We start from the raw sequence: 19,811 nt of genomic DNA, 5'->3' as shown, positions 1-19,811 counted from the left end.
ATGTTTAAAGCATTTTTCTTTGACAACTTCAGAGTTACTGAAGAGCTGTTCATTATCTTAAAATTTATTTAAATTGAAAGAATCCTCTCCTTTGTATACATACACACACATGAAAAGACAGCCCCTGTATCTCTAAAGCTTTAAACAGGAATTGTAGGGCTTTGTAGAGCACTGGAAAATTTCCAGACATAGGGAATATTATTTAAAAAATTCTAGAGTGTGTAAAAGAAACAGATACCTAGAACAAAAAATGAATTAACAATACAGAAAGCCTAACTCTATAATGAACATTTCAAAGACCTATTTATGAAAAGTATTTGAGACAAAAGCAACACTAACATAACATATCCAATGAATGATATCCATATATCCATATCTGGTAACTGCAGAATTTAGAGCAACCTTATAAAAAACTTAACAATAAACATAAAAAAAAAAAATTCTAATTCTATGACACCTCCCAAGAAGCAAGCAGAGCTAAGACATTCCCTAGGAGACCAAGATGCCATATGAAAACTGCTGTATAAAGTATATTTGCATACACGTGTAAGTATAAACTTTAGACATTGTTAACACTGCCATTACTAAGTGCAGTTACTCCTTGGGGTCCAACGTATAGATTTTGGAAATCACAGGCTATATGTGCACCCTAGGACCTACAAACACTCATGTCAAATGTTATTTCAAGTCTTCTCCCAATATATGTGTAGACTGTCACCCTTCTCCATCATCCTGCTTTCCCTAGAAGAGAAATGGTCTAGACAGCAATAGTGGTGCCACAGCAGACTGCAGAAAGTTCTCCTTTGACAGCAGGTCAGGGGCCAGCCTGGGCAGGGGAGGTTGTGTGTGACAGAAATTTTGCAGTGGTACAATGTGAGGTTATTGAAAGATGCAGATGTTTCTAAAGGTATGAAGACTCATGTAATAGGCAGCTAAATCATACATCAGAAGTTCTTTAAAACTTTGAATATGATTAGCAAGTAAAACTGATTTTTTTTTAATCCCTAAAATAGAACTATTTTAAAATTATTATTAATTATTATTATTATTAAAAAATAGTACAACAATGAAAAGAGGTATAAAGATGCAATTTTTTTTAATCTAAGAACTTAGAATTTTATCTTGTTACTGTTAAATCCATATACTATCTGCTCTCTACAACAAGTTGCAAAAGAATGAAGGGGAATAGTTCACTTCCATTTTGAAAAAAGGCAAAGCCATGATAAACAGTAAACTATGCAAAATGAACTTTGAATCAAACATTCCATGGAATTAAATTTTGCAACTATAGAATTTGCAATCAACTGACACATAAAACATTTGACATTTTAGAAAACACAAACCAGAATAGCAATGCTCCTTCTTGCTCTTTACTCCTAGATGCCTTCCTCCATGAAAAATAAAAACATTTAAATTAAAAATGGTAGAAGGATAAATATAATAAAAATATGATCTACAACAATAATAACACTTAAAGTTATTAGGCAGCAGAATAGCAATTAGAGAGACTACAATACCTTAGTGGCCCAAATACTTTCATTTTCCCGAGACATGTTCCCCATGAAACACTGTTTTTAATTTTTAAAGACTAGAAATTTATTACATTGTGATAAGCTCTTTATGGCTCCATCTCCCCTGAGCCATAAAGCAAAGAACATTTTGTTAGTCCAGTAATAATATAATGCTATAGCATGAAAAGATCCACCATTTCACATGGTGTAATTTTTTGTAATAATGATCTTGCAGCAGAATGCTGACTTTATCCAAGGTTATGTCACTTTACAGGCATGCCTGAGTATACTCTTCTGCCCTGGAGAGACACCTCAAAGGAGATTACTGTATGTAAATTACAAACAAACAAAGAAAAATATCTTTACCATAGAACAATTTATTCAAACAAAATATGTCTCAGTATACTCATGCTCCACCTTAAACCATAATTTCTCGTACTTCAAACCTTCTGATACACTATAATCCTATTTTTCCATTAAACACACATTATCTTTCACTTCTTTGTTCTAGTACTAGTACACTTTTTTTTCCTCTTGCTTAGAAATGTTCCTGAATGACCAGTGTCAAACTCATAAAACATCCCAATCCAAAAAATATAATCCCACTTATTACAAGTCAGTAATCAAATAAAGGTATATTCCATTAGTTTGAATAGGTACTCTGTGTCAGCTTACATTACACACAAATGGAGTGATTAAAGCAGAAGATAATTTTGAAGACACAATGTTCCAAAAGATGCCCTGACATAAACAGGCTATTAACAGTGACACTGTGAAAGAGAACCTGAGTGAACTCATATTTATGCACAGCAGGCAATCCATGCCCAGGGCAGAGCAGCTTGGCAGCAAACCCAGTGAGTGCAGCACGTGCAAGCACAGGGCTGCTGCGAAGGGCTAGCACGAGCCCATCCTGTGGAGAGCAAAGGTGACATGGGGCCCTATTACAGCAGGTCAGAGAGCACACATTAATGAGCTGGAAGAATGAGACACTGTAACACTGTCCATATCACATAATGACAAAGGTCATGAGCGGATTCACATAGATGTTAGACAGAAAGACTGGACTGACAAATAATAAAGTGGGCTTTCCTCTTAAATGCCGTGCATTACCCTGAGACAAACTGTGAAACTTATCCAAAAGAACCACACACAGGCAGAGGCAATCCAAAAACAAGCAGCAGAGAAAAAAAGCAGTGTTTGGAGTGCTAACCCATAAGTGGTGCCCTGTAACGACTGAAGCATGGACTGAGATGGGCAGGGAATCTGCAACCTTTATTCAAAGAAACAAGTTTTATACACTTTGTCAAGGCACAGTATCTCCTTACATGGTAATTCTCACTACATGACCTATCCCATGTTGCCATGTCAGCAACACACTTTCTAAATCTTCTACGGAGTGATCATGTGCTGTTCACCCATCTGTCAGACTCAGGCAGGCTCCTCTCCACAGGGCTCTGCCATGAGCCACCTACTCCCCCAAGGTCAGGTGGAGAAAGCCTCTCTGTGCCACCCTGTGCTTCTTTGTGCCACCATGGCATTCTGTGGGTATGTGCCACGGCCTGTAACTCAATTCTATCCTATCTCTTCCCACAGTGCCCAAAGGAAATCATTCAAGAACTAGAAATAAACTTGCTTCATGAGACACAGTGTATTAGTACTTATTTAATGACTTTTACAAAAATATGTCATGTATCTCTAAAGAGAAAGAGGAAGAAAAATAAGAATACATTTTAACAAGAAATATTGTTATATTATATATAACAATAGCTTGGAAAAGTACAGAGAAAGAGCAATGTACACTTAGATGAAAGTTTTTCCAAAATGCAGCATCAGATATATTGCCAAACTACTACTGAATATGGTATTCATTATAAGAGGAATAAAAAGATTATTAAAAGCTGCACAAGAACAGAAAACATACATGGAGACAGCAACAATTGATACTGTCAACAGGTATGCAACCCTTCAAGAAACAAAATATTGCTTAAAAAAAAAAAGTTAAAAAAAGTTTTCAGCCATAAAAAAAAAAAAAAAGAGCCACAAAAGATAGATTCTTCACCAATTATTGAAGAAAAGGAAGCAAAAAACAGAGATTAAAAAATACAGGATGGTTTTCCCCTAAATACCAAAAAAAAATCTTGATAAAGGTTAACACTACCTCAACAAACTTTAGGTCAGAACAACGATTTTCTTATTATTATCAAAGGGAGGCTAGAAGGGATAAGTCAAGGTCAGGAGCCTCTGAGAGAACCACCGTAAGCCACAAAAATTATCTTGGTTATGTAATTCTCAGTAGCCCTGTGAAAGAAATTAGTATCAATACAAAGATGTACATAAACACATAATAGGAGCAGCAACAATCATTAGCAGTATCTACTTCATGCCAGAGATGTCCATAATGAATGCAATAAAGTTTGAGAGGAGAAGATATTTGGCTTAATTGCTTCTGTATTTTTAGTTAACATAGTTCCTGGTCTTAAAAAGAGTAATGGTATAGTGTGAAAATTATCCTCTCCATTAAGGTCTATTGCCAATATAAAAGAAAAAAAAAGTTTAAAATAATAGCAACCACAATCACCCTTCCTCCTCCTCCATTAGAAGTATAAATGGAAGTATTGAAGAGCAGGATTGTGTCTCAGAAAAAATATACCAGTAGAATTCAGGGACCAGAAACAGCCCTGCCCAAAGTAAGATGTTCTGCAAAATTCCAATCTCAAGAGCTCAATTAGCCAACTCACAACAAGGTTACATGAATGAATTACAGCTACTCAGAACAAGAACTGCAGAGCTGGGTCCAAGATGGTACAGAGTGTAACTCTTGCCAGTATGTAGAATAATAAATACAGGGTTGTTAATGCTGTTTTTCTTCTTAAGTAAGAAGAAAATTGGAATACAGCAACTAGAAGTAGTGTCATTATAATGGAAAATTTTATGCACCTTTTCTTTGTGTGAAATTCTGTTCCCTTTATGACATCTTATTATTTACTTTCAAAGCAAAATAATTGGAACTTTATACACATGACAGTTTACGTATGCAACAAATCCTTATCATCTACAAACAGATTTGAAAATTCGCTTTTAGGCATAGGAAGAGACTAATTTTTATAAATTTTTATAAAACTGCTGCATGCACCTCTAAAATCACTAAACAGAACCTTTACACTCCCAGTATTTTTCAAAACATACCTCTCCACTTACTACAGGCTCTCTATATAATCGCAAGTGTGTAACAGTCAGAAAATAAAAACCACATTATTGAAAGGGAAATTGGAAAATTCTTGGGATTAACTTGTTTGGCATGTGGTTTCTCTTTTTTTTTTTTTTTTTTTCTTACTTTATAACCAAATGTTTTGGGTCTGGGGCAACTCATAAAAAATCACTAAAAATACATTGAATTTGTGTGTAATTCCTGTACAACATTAAAATCAAATCAATGATCTTTCAGCTTGAGAGCATTCCTTGGTTAATTTCTCAAGGAAAAAAAAAATCATTGTTAATGCTTCCCATGGCATTTTGAAATGTAGTAGTCACTACAGAAATCAAAACCAAAACCCACAAAAAAACCCAAAAAACACACCGTTAAATGCTGAATTTACTCTGATTCTGGATTATTCTAACCGCAAACAACAAGCAACCATGTGGATGGGCAAATCAATCAAGGGAATAACAGAAGTCAGACTCTGGGTTAGTATGTTTGTTATGTTCTTGCCAAATTTTTTCTTGCTGTTAAATTAAAATGTTAGCTTTCAAGCATATGACAAATCTTATTTACTGTATTCATGGTTAGTTAATTCTCAATGAGGAACTGTTTTACTTATGTCCAAGATTTGCTCATGAAGCATCTAGAGGGTATTCTAATCCAATAAAATCCTTAATCTCTTTAGTTTTGCAACAAATTTCAAATACTAAACACAGGGGCAAGAGAATATTTCCCCTTCCCTCTTTGTTCCCAAAATCAGATGGAAAGTGAGAATGACAAGAAAGTAAGTTTCCACTACACAGAAGCAGAAAATAGGCTTACAAAGATTGCCAGGTTATAGCCTAAGAAGATTAATTCCTGCACTTAAGGCATAACATAGACCAATCTAGAGAGGACTGATGTTTAATTGAATTGGTGTTATTTGCTTGGATGCAGAAGAAATGGGAAGCTGTTTTAAATAAAAGACAGCATGCACATAAGCAAACTCCACCATGGAACTCTCATCAGTTTTCTTGTAACAGCCATCTCCTAGGCAACATGTGCATTGAAATGAAAGTAAGAGTACATTTTTGACTTCTGACCTTGTGACAATGAGTAGGTAACACTGGGGAGAAAGAAAACATGCTGAAATTCTTGTGAATCTCACAATACTACAACGAATTTAACTGCAAGCTAATTTCTTCTATATTTTAGACCAGAGATGACCTGTCTGGCCAGCCATGCAGAAGTCTCTTAGAAGTGGCACAAAACACAGCAATCTTCACACAAAGGAGACAGTGGCTATAAAAGCAGCAACTTCTAATCTCAGTTGCCTTAACTACTTTTCATCCCTCTGGAAATGGTCACAAACTGGCATATCTGTGCCTGTGCAGTCCAACATGACTTTGAGTTATGGTGAAGGTATCTTGCAAAACTAAGCTACTTTAGGAACCATCTCTCATATTTGAACACGCTGATTTATCTCACACAAAGATATTCTTTTCCAACACTAAGGGGCACTGACAAGGATAATAATTTACATAAAACAATCCCTACTCTGAGGAGAAATTTAAACAAAAATAAATACATGACTAAACTTCCTATACTAAAGTATCATGCTCTTTGCATGTTAGTTTAGCTCTAGTTCAGTTTTAAGCACAATGCTAAGAAATATCTTTGCAGCCATTTTCCTAAGCTCATTTGGGAAAGATTAATATTACACATGTAGCTTGTAGAGAATTTTAAATGTTTTCAGACCCCTATAAGTTTAAGCACAGATCATCAAAGGCAACATTCAATCCTATTTGTGTTTTGATAGTAGGGTAGCTATTGGCTACAATTATATAACAAAACTACTTGTCATAGCTTAAAAAGAAACCTATGCAGTAATTTTGTAAGATAGATCCTGGGGGGCATTACTCTAGTTGTGTATTTTGTACAAGTTAAATAGGTTTTTCCTTCTATATCTTTAGCATTGATTTTGTATGTTTTTACAATATGCTAAAATGCCAGGATCCAAACTGTACAACTATAACAACAGGATTTATTTAGGAATCAAATACCTCTAGTTGCTGTTGTTGTTATTATTATTATCTGTTAACCTTGTATTATGTCTTGGATAAGTGCATAAGTAGGTTTAATAATTTTAATATTTTAAATATTTAATTAATTGTATTTAATTATTTTATAATTATATTTATTTAATTAATATTTAAAATATTTTAATATTTTTAACTATACCACATACTAGTGGTTAGAACAGTACTCTTCTGTAGGAACAGACTACCACATTTTAAGAAAAAGCAATCTACTATTCTGAGCATTTAATGTCATTATTTGCTGTAGGAAATCAAGTAGAAATTTAAATTAAGAAATGTAATGCTTTAATTGAAGTGCTGGGAGGTTTTGTTGTGTTTTTTTTTTTGTTGTTGCTGTTGTTTTGGGTGTTTTTTTTGTTTTTGTTTTTTTTTTTTTTTTTGAGAAAGCACAGCATTACAACAAAAATTAAGATGTAGTTATTACTTTTCCTCTGGTTTCTACTACACAATGCACCACTAATCAACTATGATAACTAACTATGATAACTGCATGAGAGGGTGATCAGTCACTGGAACCAGCTCCCCTAAACAGTTAGCATGTCACCAAGGCTGTTAGAGTTCAAGGAGCATTTGGACAAGGCTCTTAGCCCTCTGTTCTAGTTTTCAGAAGTCCTGCGAGGAACTGGACTCAATGATCCTCATGTTTTGGGAAGAGATGGGATGGAGTTGAGCTGCAGGCTGAGGCACACACCTGCAGAAGCACATGGCAGCACAAAGGAGCACATGGCAGCACAGAGGTGACCTGACCTTGGAGGAGGTGTCACGCGACAGACCCTTAGGGAGAGGAGGCTGCTGGAAGCTGACAGACAGGTGAACAGCACGTGATCACCCCTAAGATTCTATCCGAGAGCTCAAAGGGGAAAGATTAGGTAATAAAAAAAAAAGGGAAGGGTAGATTGCATTGATTAGAAATGCAGAACAAGAAGGCTGACAGACGGGTGAACAGTGCGTGATCACCCCTAAGATTTCATCCAAGAGCTCAAAGGGAAAGATTAGGTAATAAAAAAAAAAGGAAGAGTAGATTGCATTGATTAGAAATGCAGAAAAAAATGGTGTTAGATAACCTTTGAAACAATGATACAGAAGGACTCTGAATGGGTTGAAGGACTTCCACAGGCAGTTCAGAGGCAGTAACTTCTGTGTTGAAAGTAAGCTGATACATCAAGGTGCAACTCAAGGACAACTTAATCAGCCTCAATTATGTTATAGAGGAAGGGGGGAGATAAAATATCAGCTGATCAGATCCAGCAACACTTTCACACAGCCAAGGATTAACCAGTAAAGTATAGGCTGCAGGTTTTATAGGGTAACATTTAGATTATTTCCAAAGTCAGAACCTTGTGAACACCTCAGACCTCATTTAAGGACTTTACACTGACAAGGATTTTGGAAATCTTTCTGTCAGTAGATATACTACCTTCCTTAATCAGAACCAAGTACATCAACTATAGAAAGCAAGTTCATGGCACATTACATCAGATAAATTTAATGCTCAATTTTTCTCATCATTTATAGATCAATTTATATTTGTTCTATAAAATAAGTAGGGTTTATGTGAAAACATCTAAAAATAGTCATGTACATTTGCAGACACCACTTTGTTTGGAAAAAAATTTGCAAAACCTGAAGCTTCAGATTCTAAAAATTGCAATCAAATTTCTAAATTTGATTCTAAACTATGCAATCAACCAACCACAAAAAAGTTAGTAAAAAGTTTTGATATTGAATATCTATTATATTTGTGCTCTTTGAAAGGAATTATATTTGGGCCATTTCTGTAGCTTCTTGAAATATGTACGTTATTCATTTTATCACTTCCAATGAACACTATGTGACACATTAAAATTTTCGTAAGAAAATTATGGGGTTCTTATGTAGGTTAACATCAACATGAACATTTGTCTCATTCAGATGATTTTCAGTAGGTAGGTTGGGCAGACGGAATCTAATTTGTGCATGCCTTTTATCACTCTTCCCCCAAATTATTCCAAATTTCTTGAAACATTTAGGGATCTTGGGAAAGTCCAAGCAGTCTCCTAACCGCCTTTTTGTCTCCCAATGGTCACTGCTCATCATGAAACAAACAGGCTCACCAAGAATGTTAAATGTTTCATAGTATTCAGAGGCTGAAACATACTGAAGTCCTCTGATATGAAGTGCACATAATGAACATCACCAAGGTAGTGTCACTTTTACTCCTCTGTACTGGAAGATACTTGAAGAGTATTTTCAGTCTAATTCCTTGCAGCTGAAAGATTTCTGAAATACAATACATACTTTATATGTAACTTTTTTAAATAGAAGAAATCACATACATGTATCATTATCAATACTGTCCTGTTAAAGTGACTGTTGTCTGTGTGAAGATTTCTTCTCACAAAGAGCAGAGACTTCTAAGAATGAAATTAAAATAATTGAAATTAAATGAAATTAAAATAATTAAAATAACTGGTTCTGGATTATAAGAGTACACACACACATATATATGTGTGTGTGTGTATCCCCAGGCTATTTGAGACTTCAGTGATGAAGTTGAAAATGCAACTAAAATCTAAATGCAACTCAATCACTGTTTTGTATAGCATTCCTGCACTTAAGCAGGAAAACCATTTACCTTGTTTTAAAAGGTAAATGCAGATCACCTTCACCTCTTATAGCCCTGACAGAGGGAAAAGCGCACATTTCTTAGAAACACAGTGTAATTCATCAGATTTCACAGCTGTCTTTCCAGAAACTGCTACAATTCAGGTTTTGCAGAAAGAAGGCACACACCTCCAGTTCACACCTTCTAGGAATTCACCCATATCCAGAACTGCTTCCTGTGCGATAACTCACATTAACTATTTCAAAAACTAAGTCACGTGCCAAAATATTCCATTATTCCTCACCAGAGGGTTCTGATTCAGCAAATAGTTAAAAGCAGATTTAAAGATTGTCCTAGTTATAGCGACTATTCAAACATCAAGATCTAATCGAGCTGCAGCACGGGAAGCATCAAGCAACAGAGTAATCCTGCAAAGCGGAAAGTCTACTAATACCAAAACTAAGAGAAAACTATCAGAGTGGTTTCCAGGCTCATCAGTTGGAGAAGGTAGCTCTAAACGCTGCCGAGGCTGTCCCAGACCCGCTGCTCCCGGCCTTGGCAGTGCGCGGCCCGGGGGTCCCTCAGCCCCACGCTGCATGCCCGTTCTGCTCCATACCCACTTTCCCTGGCTTTCAGCCCCAACCTGCCCCTCACCGCTCTCCCCACAGCCATCCCAACCTCGCTCAGCCCTCCGCCGGCCAGAGCCAGTAACCCTTCACGCTCAGCCCCGGCTCTGTTACTTTAAGGCGAAATCTGCCCCCGCAAGGCAGCAAGTAGCGGAAGCGGGAGAAGGAATTAACTCGTTTCCTGTTACTTTAATCCCTTCTTTCTCGTTTTAGCAGCGCCGCCCGGGGCGTTCTGGCTGCTCGCCCGGAGCGAGGAGGCGGTGAATGAACAGCCACGGCCCGGGCCGCTCAGACCGCGGGAGGCGGAGAGGAAAGGAAAGGAAAGGGAAAGTGGCTGCCCGCCGCCAGCCACGGCCCCTCGCTGTCGGGGCAGGCGGGCCGGGCCCGGCGGCGCGGTGTAATCCACCGGTGCGGGGCGAGCGGAGCGGGGACCTGGCCGTGGAGGGGAGAGGGGTTCGGGCTACGCACCCAGCAGCAGCCCGTCCATGTCAAAGATCACGTGAGTGACCGGGCGCAGCGCGGCCGCCGAGGATGAGGAGGCGGCCATGGCGAGGCAGAGCAGGCGGAGCGCAGCAGGAGCCGAGGCAGATGGAGCCCGTCCGGTGCGAGATTGGCCAGGCGGGGAACCTAACGGGGAGGTCGGGGTAGTGCGGCGGTTTATAGCAGCACCCGGCGCGGGCCGGGCTGGGCCGGGCCTGCGGGACCTTTGTTCTGTCTTGTTCTACTTTTTAAGCAAAGTCCATTGTTCTACTTTTTAAACAAAGTCCATTTCTCTTCTTGGGGCCTCTTCTCTTGCAGAACAGCGCTTCTTGCCCAGAGAGGTTGTGGAGTGTCCTTCTCTGGAAACATTCAAGAACCATTTGGATGCAATTCTGTGCAGTGTGCTCTGAGATGACCCTGCTTAAGCAGGGAGGTTGGCCCAGACGACCCACGGTGGTCCCTTCCAACCAGACCTATTTTGTGATTCCTAAATCCTGTTTGGTGCTGCTGGCTGGAAATACAGGACAGCTGCTCTCAAGTTGATGTGTTAGACAGTGTCTGTCCTGTGTGCCTGTGTAGAGATTTACAGGGGTACTATTACACCAGACTATAGTTGAAACAAAAAGGTGCAAATCTGTCTAAAACTGTGAGGGAAGAGTAAAGTAATGGAGAGAAAAAATCTGTGGGGAAGGAACAAATCTATCTCTTACAGGCTGCTGAGTGCAAGAATGGTTCATTGAAAGATGGTTTGGCTGTTGTATGTTTTTTTCTGAAACATTCAAGAAGTTCTGAAGTTCAAGAAACAAGACTGTTCTTAAGCTCAAATAAAATCTTCCTGCATGGACACATCATCGGATTTTAACTTGGCAATTGGGAGGGAAAGAGGGCACATACCTCATCAGTTTTCCCTTTTGTATTTTTTCATGCAGATAACTCTCCACTGGGCATCAAGATCATTGAATCACCAGTTGCAGAGGCAGACATGAAAAGAGCTGTATCGGGCTCCCAAGGTGACATACTGGCTTGAAGATGTGTACTGCTATGCCGTTCTGTGTGAGGGCAGTGGTTAGTTGCAGCTTCACATAGGGGGAGTCCTGTCTCATTTGTAGGTAGGCCTGGCAGCAATTCCTTTTTACTAACAGTGCCTTCATTTGAATTGACAACACTTCACCATTTTAGCAAGTTAGTGGGGGCTTTTAAAGCCTTAACTGTAGGTGTCACATAGCTATATTTGAATTTTAATTTAGACTTATTAAGCATCTCACCTATCCCCAGAACTTATCCCTTGTAAGTACATTTACTCTACATTTATGTAAAATGTAGACGCAGAATTCTCCTGACACCTTCTTCTATTTGGGAAATAAGGCAAATAAAACATCCTCGGCTTTTACTTGGAACTTTTGAATAATAAAACTTGACTTTCAAACATTTTTTGAATTTTGGGTTGGTTTTCTCTTTTTTATCTTGTCTCATTCTGTAATGATAATGCTGCTTAGGCCCTGTCTGGGTAGGCTAGGAAAAGGATTGTGCGCAGTACCTTCAATGTCTTTTAAAAATTCCATGCGTAATCATGAAATTGGTTCCTGTGTAGATTTAAGAAAATGACTCCTGAGCTTTGAGGTTTTTTTTTTTTTGTAACCTTACAATATATGAGTGTTAAAAATGCCTATGGCTGTTTTGTTTCTGCAATAAACACTGTGCAACAAGTCAATATTCCAGTTTTTTTCCAGCAAACATTTATAGTTTCTTTTGTAGCACACTTAGGTGGGAGCATAGCTAGAATCAATTGGGGTAAAATCATAAATACAGTAGGTCAAAAAAAGTGTTAACCTCTTAAAGGTTAAAAAAAATAGTAATTTCAATAGTTATAATGGTAGTGTTGTGCTGTCCTAAGAAAGAATGTGATTCTGCTGTAAGAGACAAATACTTAAAGAGAATGGGTAATGATGTTGTATGACAATGGTACCTGAGGTAGATTTATTAACTTTCTAATTAGCATATATTCTAAAAATATGATTTTTAATTGTATATATGGTGACAGAGTAAAACCTTTATTTGTTACTCAATAGATGTAGATTTTTCTTGTTACTTTGATTTATTGTTCTAATTAGAAAAAAGTTTTTGATCACAACTTCCATTGCTTCTAGCTCCTAAAAAGGGGCAAAAATCACTATTTTTAGCATGTAAATGCCCAATTCACTTGAGAAAACAAGGGTTTTGCAAAACTTTTGAGTATTTAAAGTGGAAATAAGTCATAGGCAATCTGTGTGAAAGTAGCCGACAGAATTAAAGTGTAATACAGAAGCTGAACATTCTTAGGGTTAAATGGTCTGGGTTATAAATCCTATGGTACACGTTTCAAGACTGTCACATTGCTGACAGGCTGATGACCTCAATTTGCTTTCCTTTGCTCTGGCTCATCAGTGATAATCAGTGTGATGTTAGCTTACTTGATTCTTCAAAGCTGTGTTCAAACACAGGAAAATCTTCCCAAGATAGAAAACTGTTTAGGTTTATTCTGCATAATTAAGTCTTTTTACTAACAGAATGAAATGAAGTAAAAGTCCAAGCAACATGGTGGAGCATAGTTTTCTAGATACATAAGTAAGAAATTGTGCTGATCTAAGTTTTGTTTGAGCTGTCTTAAATATCTGTATCTAATGACTCACCAGTAGTATTTGGTTTTGTTGTTGGGTTATTTTTTTCTTGAAAGGGAGTGAAAATTTGATTTTGAGACTTGGATATTAAGAATTATGGAATTGATTTTTTTGTTTGCTACTATTTTTTATTACTTATTTGATGCTGGCTTTGAGTTATGAGGATTTCAGTAACTTTAGATTTGTGGGAAGCATATTGTAGTTGAGGCGCAGTAACTATGAACACCAATAATTAATTATATTCCTACAAACCTGATGTATGCCCATTGAGAAGAACGAACTTCGATGTAATAATTAAGATGTAATTCTGTAACTAGACTTGAATCCTGGAAAGTCTGAAGAACACAATTTTAACTTCATGTAAATTTTTAAAATTAATGTTGCTATCTGGGCATACACCAAACAGATATATGGTGTTGTAAGGTACGTATATATCTGGATGTCCAGGTTTTTAAACACCTATAAATTAGCTGCCTGTAGGTAGCCCTACTTAATGCCAAACAAATCTATTTTCTCTGGTTTTGTAATAATATGTTAAAATCTCATTGGTTTTATTGTTCTTGAATTTGAGATAAAGTGAAAATACTCAGATGCTGTGGGGTTATTAAGTACACAACACAGTGTTTTATGTTCTAGGTCCTCTTAACCATTTTTTAACTTGTATATTTGTTTGAGTTTTCTTTACTTTGAGGCTGGAAGTTTAGTACTTCACTGAAATTTATGTGACTGAGTTCTTTCTTGGACAGTAAAAGCTTCAGAATATGCTTAAGTGTTTTCATAGGTATTAGATTTGATTCAATAATTGCAGTTTCCTTTTTCACTATTTCATATTGTGCTTGAGGCACGGATTCACTTCCCTATTTTTCATGCCATTCATAGGAGCATCATGCACTATGTGTTTCACACAGAAATGACTGACTTTATTTTTCTTTTTCTGCAGGCACCTTGACAAAGAGGATAAATAGATTAAATCTGCTTTGATTTGAATATTAAAAAAGAATTAAAAGACTTGAATAAATCCAGTAATTTAAAAGCTTTCATAATGATTTATATAAACAGCTGTTAAACCCACTATTAGTAACAAATTACTTGGAATTATTTAGAATTAAATGTAAATTCAGGTATCAGCTGAGATTCTCAGCACTTGCTATAGTTAAGCCTATAAGCCTTCAGAAAATGAAACCCCTCTCAGTGCTGGATATCACCAAACATGAGCTTTTCACCTTAAGATTATTAATTAGGTGAATTGTATTGTTTCAGTTCATGTTTTTATAGGTGCAAAATGGAAGATGACCATATGTCTTAAAGCAATTAAATAGTACCATGGAACTCCTGATCTAGGTCATGTTTTATTGATTACATAAGTTAAAAGGGTATATATGCTCTTTTAATCAATCACATATGTCTTCTCTTAGCCAAGCAAGCAGGGATGGGAGAGCCGTCTGTTTTCTAGATTTTTATATTGACAACCAGTTACAAGTGAGATAGTTACAAAGGCAAGGAAGATGATGTGTTATGCTGCAGGAGAATGAAGATATGTGTTACTCATATGTGTTCATCTCAGTAAATTTAGATGAGACACTGTTCATTTTTAGATGCCAATTGTTGTATTTATTGGTGGGATTGTACAACAGAACAAAGTTTCTAAAGCTGGGAAAGGAAGACTTAATATCATGCTTTAGGGGCATTATTGCTTTTGTTAAGGTCACTGAGAACCATTTACTTTCCTTTATGGATTGTGACTTAGCTTGTTGACATACTTTTTGGTATTCTAATAAAATATTGGCTGCACACAGGCAATCTGTTCAGGTAATTAGCAGTGTCATTGTAATGAAAATCCTGAAGTACCTAATGGCTAGGTCCTCCTTAGCTTTAAACTGTCAGAAAAATTAGAACAGAAGGGATTTTTTCCCCAGATATGATATGAAGTATTGTATCCTGCTTTATTTTTCTTTTGATATGGGTTTGCTGTAACTTTTTTTTTTTGTTATGGTGTAACTTTCATTTATTTATCTAACTTCCCCTTGTTACTGGAATGTAAATATTTGGTATTAACTTGGTTTTATGTCTTGTCTGCATGTGAATTTAATTGCTTTTTTGTTCATTTTACAACAGTTTGATTGTTACAGCTTAATCAAAAAGTTTTGTATTTCTGCTGTCATGTGGAATGCACATTCTGTGAACCTTTCTGAGCAAGTCATCTATCACTTGGTTGCTGGCAGTAAAGGTGAAACTGAATGCAGTCACCCTTCCAGTGGTCCCTTTCAGCCTTGGGTTCCTAAGCTCAAACTTTTCAAAGGCTGTAGTAATTAGATCTTCAGATGGAGAAGAGAAAGAAGGAATTGTGATTCTCAGGGTCACAAGGCACCAAATCCACTGATCTGTAATGCTGCTTCATGTTTGGGTTTTATATGCATGTTCCCTGCTTGGGATGCAACAAGCTATGGAGTTGAATCTCCAGAGCTCAGACATTCTGCCTACTCTGTGGCTGTGTGCCCTTAAAAGTTTGTATCTATCTGGAAGAGTTGAGTAGAAATAAATGAACTGTCTGACACTCAGCCCAGAATGTCTACATGATCAGGAAGAACATGCTGACAGCCTGGGAGGTGCAAGGAGGCAGCTGGAGGCCAGCTATCATACAGTACTATGATCTTTCATTCTTTGCAGTGATTCTCAGCGTCTAGAATTATCTAGGCAGAAAAGCAATAGTACTGTACTGATGCGTATGAAAAAGCAACTCTGATCGGGAAGCAGAAATGGTGCAGAGAGGAGAACGGGCAATGCCAAGCAGAGTTAGCCAGCTTCTTGAGTCCCCATTGCAGCAGAACTGTATTGGACATCCAGGCTGTTCCTTACTGTGGGAGTTGGGACTTCTTTGATTCCTGGAGTTAGTGTGCCTCCCAACCCAGTCATAATTAATTTTTTTGAATTCTCTTGCCCCAGAATCTACTGCCCTGTTCTCCTTGTCCCATGTACAGACACACAAATGTACTGGTAGTATACCTCAGAACATGCTCTTGTGTACAGGCAATGGCAAATAGGCTTTGTGACCACTACCGTGTAAGGCACTGAATAATTTTTGGGTGAGGAAATGATTCCATCACTAGGCTGTCCACTTACTTTAAGTACAGCTTATGTTTGCCTATCTTAAGGAGTAAGGTTCAGTGTATTGTAACAAAACAGGTAAGGAAATGATATAGCTTTATTTCTTATTTTAGACTTTCAATTGAAATGTTCTTTGTAGAAGACCAGCAACAGACACTTGTTTTCATAAAACATTTATAAAACAAGGAACACCACTTGTAAATACTGATATAGTTAGATGGCTAGATATTAGGGATACCTAGAAGATTGCAATGAAGTTCAAGTATTGTCAAGCCAATCAGGCCCTGACATTTTTCCCTAAGACAGCTAGCTCCACTTAATCAGGTAATCTCAAACATTTCACCTTGATTTCTGTAAAGTGAATGAATGCTTACACTGACACTGCAGGTTTGAAAGAGTCCTATATTTCCATTTCATGTACTTACATATAGGTAAGACCACAAGAGACGTTCAAGATCTAGATGAATTCTTTGCAATAGAATTGTATAGGCTTAACATATCTGTCCAGACATTATGCTTAAAATTTTCTGAATCTTTCAGTGAATCTTTTGCTCTCCTAGGACATCCTGTGTTTTTCCTCTTTTTTTTTAATTTTTTATTTTACAAATTTCATTTCTTTAATCTGTTGTTGTAAGTTATGCTTTGTGAAGCTTTTAGTATTTTGATTGTTCTTCAGAATTTTAGGTTTTCTGTATCCTTAGAGAAGTCCAGCATGTAGGTATATTTATTGTAGCTGTGGGGTTTATAAATGACAAATAGAAAGTCATTTTTTGCTATTAGACTGCCTTCTTTGTCCCAGATAGATCAATGCCTCTGAATTAACATAAGAGCTGAATTACTGTCTTTGCCATAGTTTGATTTTTACTGCTGATTAGTCAGGTTGTTCCCCATGTTGTACCAAGCCAAAAGCTCAAAACTTTTGTTGCTGTTTGTCCCATTTAAAATTTTCTTTATGGTTCACTTCTATATGTAGTTTCACTAATTAAGAGGAGTCAGTATCATGCTTCAGTGAAAGATATTAGGGACAGTATTTCTAGCCCATTAAGAACTTATTACCTCTTCATACAGTTCAAAATCTCTTTGCGCATTTTTAAGTATGAAAAACTACTATCTTGCAAGCCTAATGAGGCAGATATCTGCAAGAATCTGTGCTACAGAATGAATTGTTGTATCCTTGTTTCAGAAATGTTGTATGTGTCATTTAGACCAGTGACTCCTACACGCAGAACGGAATAAGTATTATATTAATGACTGTGTTTGACAGCCTGGCTTCATAATCTGTTTTTTACTGACTTTTCCTTTTTATGCTAATAGTTATGCTCTCATCTGAAAAATTAGACTAGTACATTTTTCCTAAAGCTATTAACAAGACTTTTAATATTAAGATGGCTATGTATCCTAATATACTATGCCAAAACTAGGCTTTTGTTGTGGTCGTGAAATGGGGCATGGTTAGGGTGTATTCTGGAGTTGCAGATCATGGAGAAAAGGCTTCAGAGGGCATAGAGCTTCACTCAGGATGTGGCATTTTTGTCACCAAGCATCAACTAGGTGAACTTTCTGAAGTTGGCAGAAATAAAGTAAAACCTTGCCTGATTTCAATTTTTCAGTATTTGGATGATTGTTGATTCTTGAAGGACCTGACAAAGTGTGGAGACATGAATATCCATATGCTTTTTCTGACTTCATCACATCCAGGAGATAAAATAAATGATATTGTAGATCAAGTGAAAACTATTTTTCCTACCTGTTTAAGCCCATCTTTGTTTAAAAATCATGTTCTGCTTATGACTCACAGTAGCTTAGACCAGTATTATTTGATAGTCAGAAACTGTGGTTATAGCAACTACAAAACCTGCATCTTTATTCTTGCATGGCATAGCCAACACGTTCTTCCAGCTAAACTCCCATATGTAAGTCTTAACAAAAGTTAATCACAACCATTAAAAAAACCTTTAGACCAAAACCTTTAGACAGTGTCACAGAGTTCTATGTACAAAAGCTTTTGGGACTTCCTCAGACCTGTATAAAGTCCTCTGCAATCCACAGATTTCACAAGTTCATGCAATGACTTTCTATCAAGATACCTAAATGACTACACAATTCTCAAAGGGAAACATGCCAATGTTTTTTTGGACTAAGCTGAAGAATGAAGTTTAAGCATCTTTTCTCACTGAAGGTTTTTTAGTGTTCTCTAGAATCCTATAACCCAATGTGTACATAGTCCCTAGAACAGCAAAGCTGTTATCTTTAAATTCTGGGTAAGTGTCTTTCAAAAATATCCTTTGAAAATAACGTTATTCCTTGGATTTCACTATGATAAGAGAAGTTAGCAAATACCCTTTGTTTCCTCTTAGCTCTGTTGCTGCTATGTTTCATTTGAATCTAAGTAAAATACAAGTTTGTATTAGATTTATGTGGAAGCAGAAGCATTTCCACGTGCACCAACATCCAGGCAGGCTAAGATAGCAGTGTATCATGTTTTGTTTTTACCAAGACATTGTACCGTACATGATAGATGAACATTTAGTAGTGTGGTAAAGTTGGATTCTAAACTTCTAAAACTTCAGCAGAGATGTTTTGATGAGCTGAAACAAAGGATCTGGCTTGCTGCAACTCTACTTTGCCACTAAATTCCAGTAAATAGAGTCATGCATCCTTCTTTCCTCCTTTTCATCCCAGACACTAATTAAAACCATAATTTCCTTTACCAGTTCAATGAATTGAATTCTTTTATACATATGAACATTCATAAATAAATCGCTAGATACTGACTCCCAATTTGTGACCAGAAGTTCCAAGTACCCTAAAAAATCATGTTTCTAATGTATTATAAAAGAAAAAAAAATGGACTCTGTGTTCATATCTGTCTCTGTGTTTCTGTGTGGAAAAAGAAACCCAAACCACAAAAACACCTGTTGGCCAAAATGGAGAATATAATCCATTAAGTAACATGGATCATTGGAGAATACATTACTGGGTGACGTAGGCCATGCCTAAATGCAGCCTCCCTGTGGGCATTTCAGTTCTCCTGCTTAAGCTTTGAAGTCAGCAACTAATTGTCACTTCAGCACCTTTAGTGATGTTTAATCAAACACGGAAAAGAAACCCAAACAAACAAACCCCCTCTATTCAGTCTTCATTCAGTACTCAGATTTGGATATGAGAGGATGTTTATTTTTACACTCATTACCTCATTGTAATTTTTTGCATACTGTTATAGTTAGAATGAATAGATCTTTATGCACTGCATTTTGGTTTTCCATATCAAATGCCTTGAATTGTCATGCTAATTCACATAGACAAGTCTACTTTTCATTAATTTTATCTATATTTTGTCACACATATCCTTGTTTTATCATTACTTTCTTCTAATTTACATAATCATAAGGTTTTGAATTAATGTCAATAATAATTTGTTTTAATAAAATTTACTGTAAGTAGTTATTGTGCATTTAAGAGCTGCAGTGTATGTACACAAGAAATGTGTTTTGTCAGTGGATGTTGCATTTCCTCTGTTGTATCTCTAGTACTGCTTCTTTTGTCCATATATAGGGTTTTTTTAATACCT

General features: G+C 36.7%; 1 protein-coding gene and 1 long non-coding RNA gene across 2 annotated transcripts in view; one reads left to right on the top strand and one right to left on the bottom strand.

Moving 5' to 3' along the window:
• PUDP (pseudouridine 5'-phosphatase) overlaps positions 1–10,774 on the bottom strand; it is a 67,008-nt gene extending 56,234 nt beyond the window's left edge. Inside the window, exon 1 of the mRNA XM_053971063.1 lies at positions 10,467–10,774. Within this exon, the coding sequence (XP_053827038.1) occupies positions 10,467–10,545 (79 nt within the window). The 5' untranslated portion in view covers positions 10,546–10,774. The remainder of the gene's footprint in view (positions 1–10,466) is intronic.
• Positions 10,494–11,915, top strand: LOC128803802 (uncharacterized). Its single transcript, XR_008435841.1, has 2 exons — positions 10,494–10,600; positions 10,797–11,915. It is a non-coding gene; the product is annotated as an uncharacterized LOC128803802 (long non-coding RNA).
• The last annotated feature ends 7,896 nt before the right edge of the window (positions 11,916–19,811 follow it).

The sequence above is a fragment of the Vidua macroura genome, chromosome 2 (genome assembly GCF_024509145.1).
Source record: "Vidua macroura isolate BioBank_ID:100142 chromosome 2, ASM2450914v1, whole genome shotgun sequence".
Taxonomy (NCBI): domain Eukaryota; kingdom Metazoa; phylum Chordata; class Aves; order Passeriformes; family Viduidae; genus Vidua; species Vidua macroura.
This window is presented reverse-complemented; position numbering and strand designations above follow the sequence as displayed.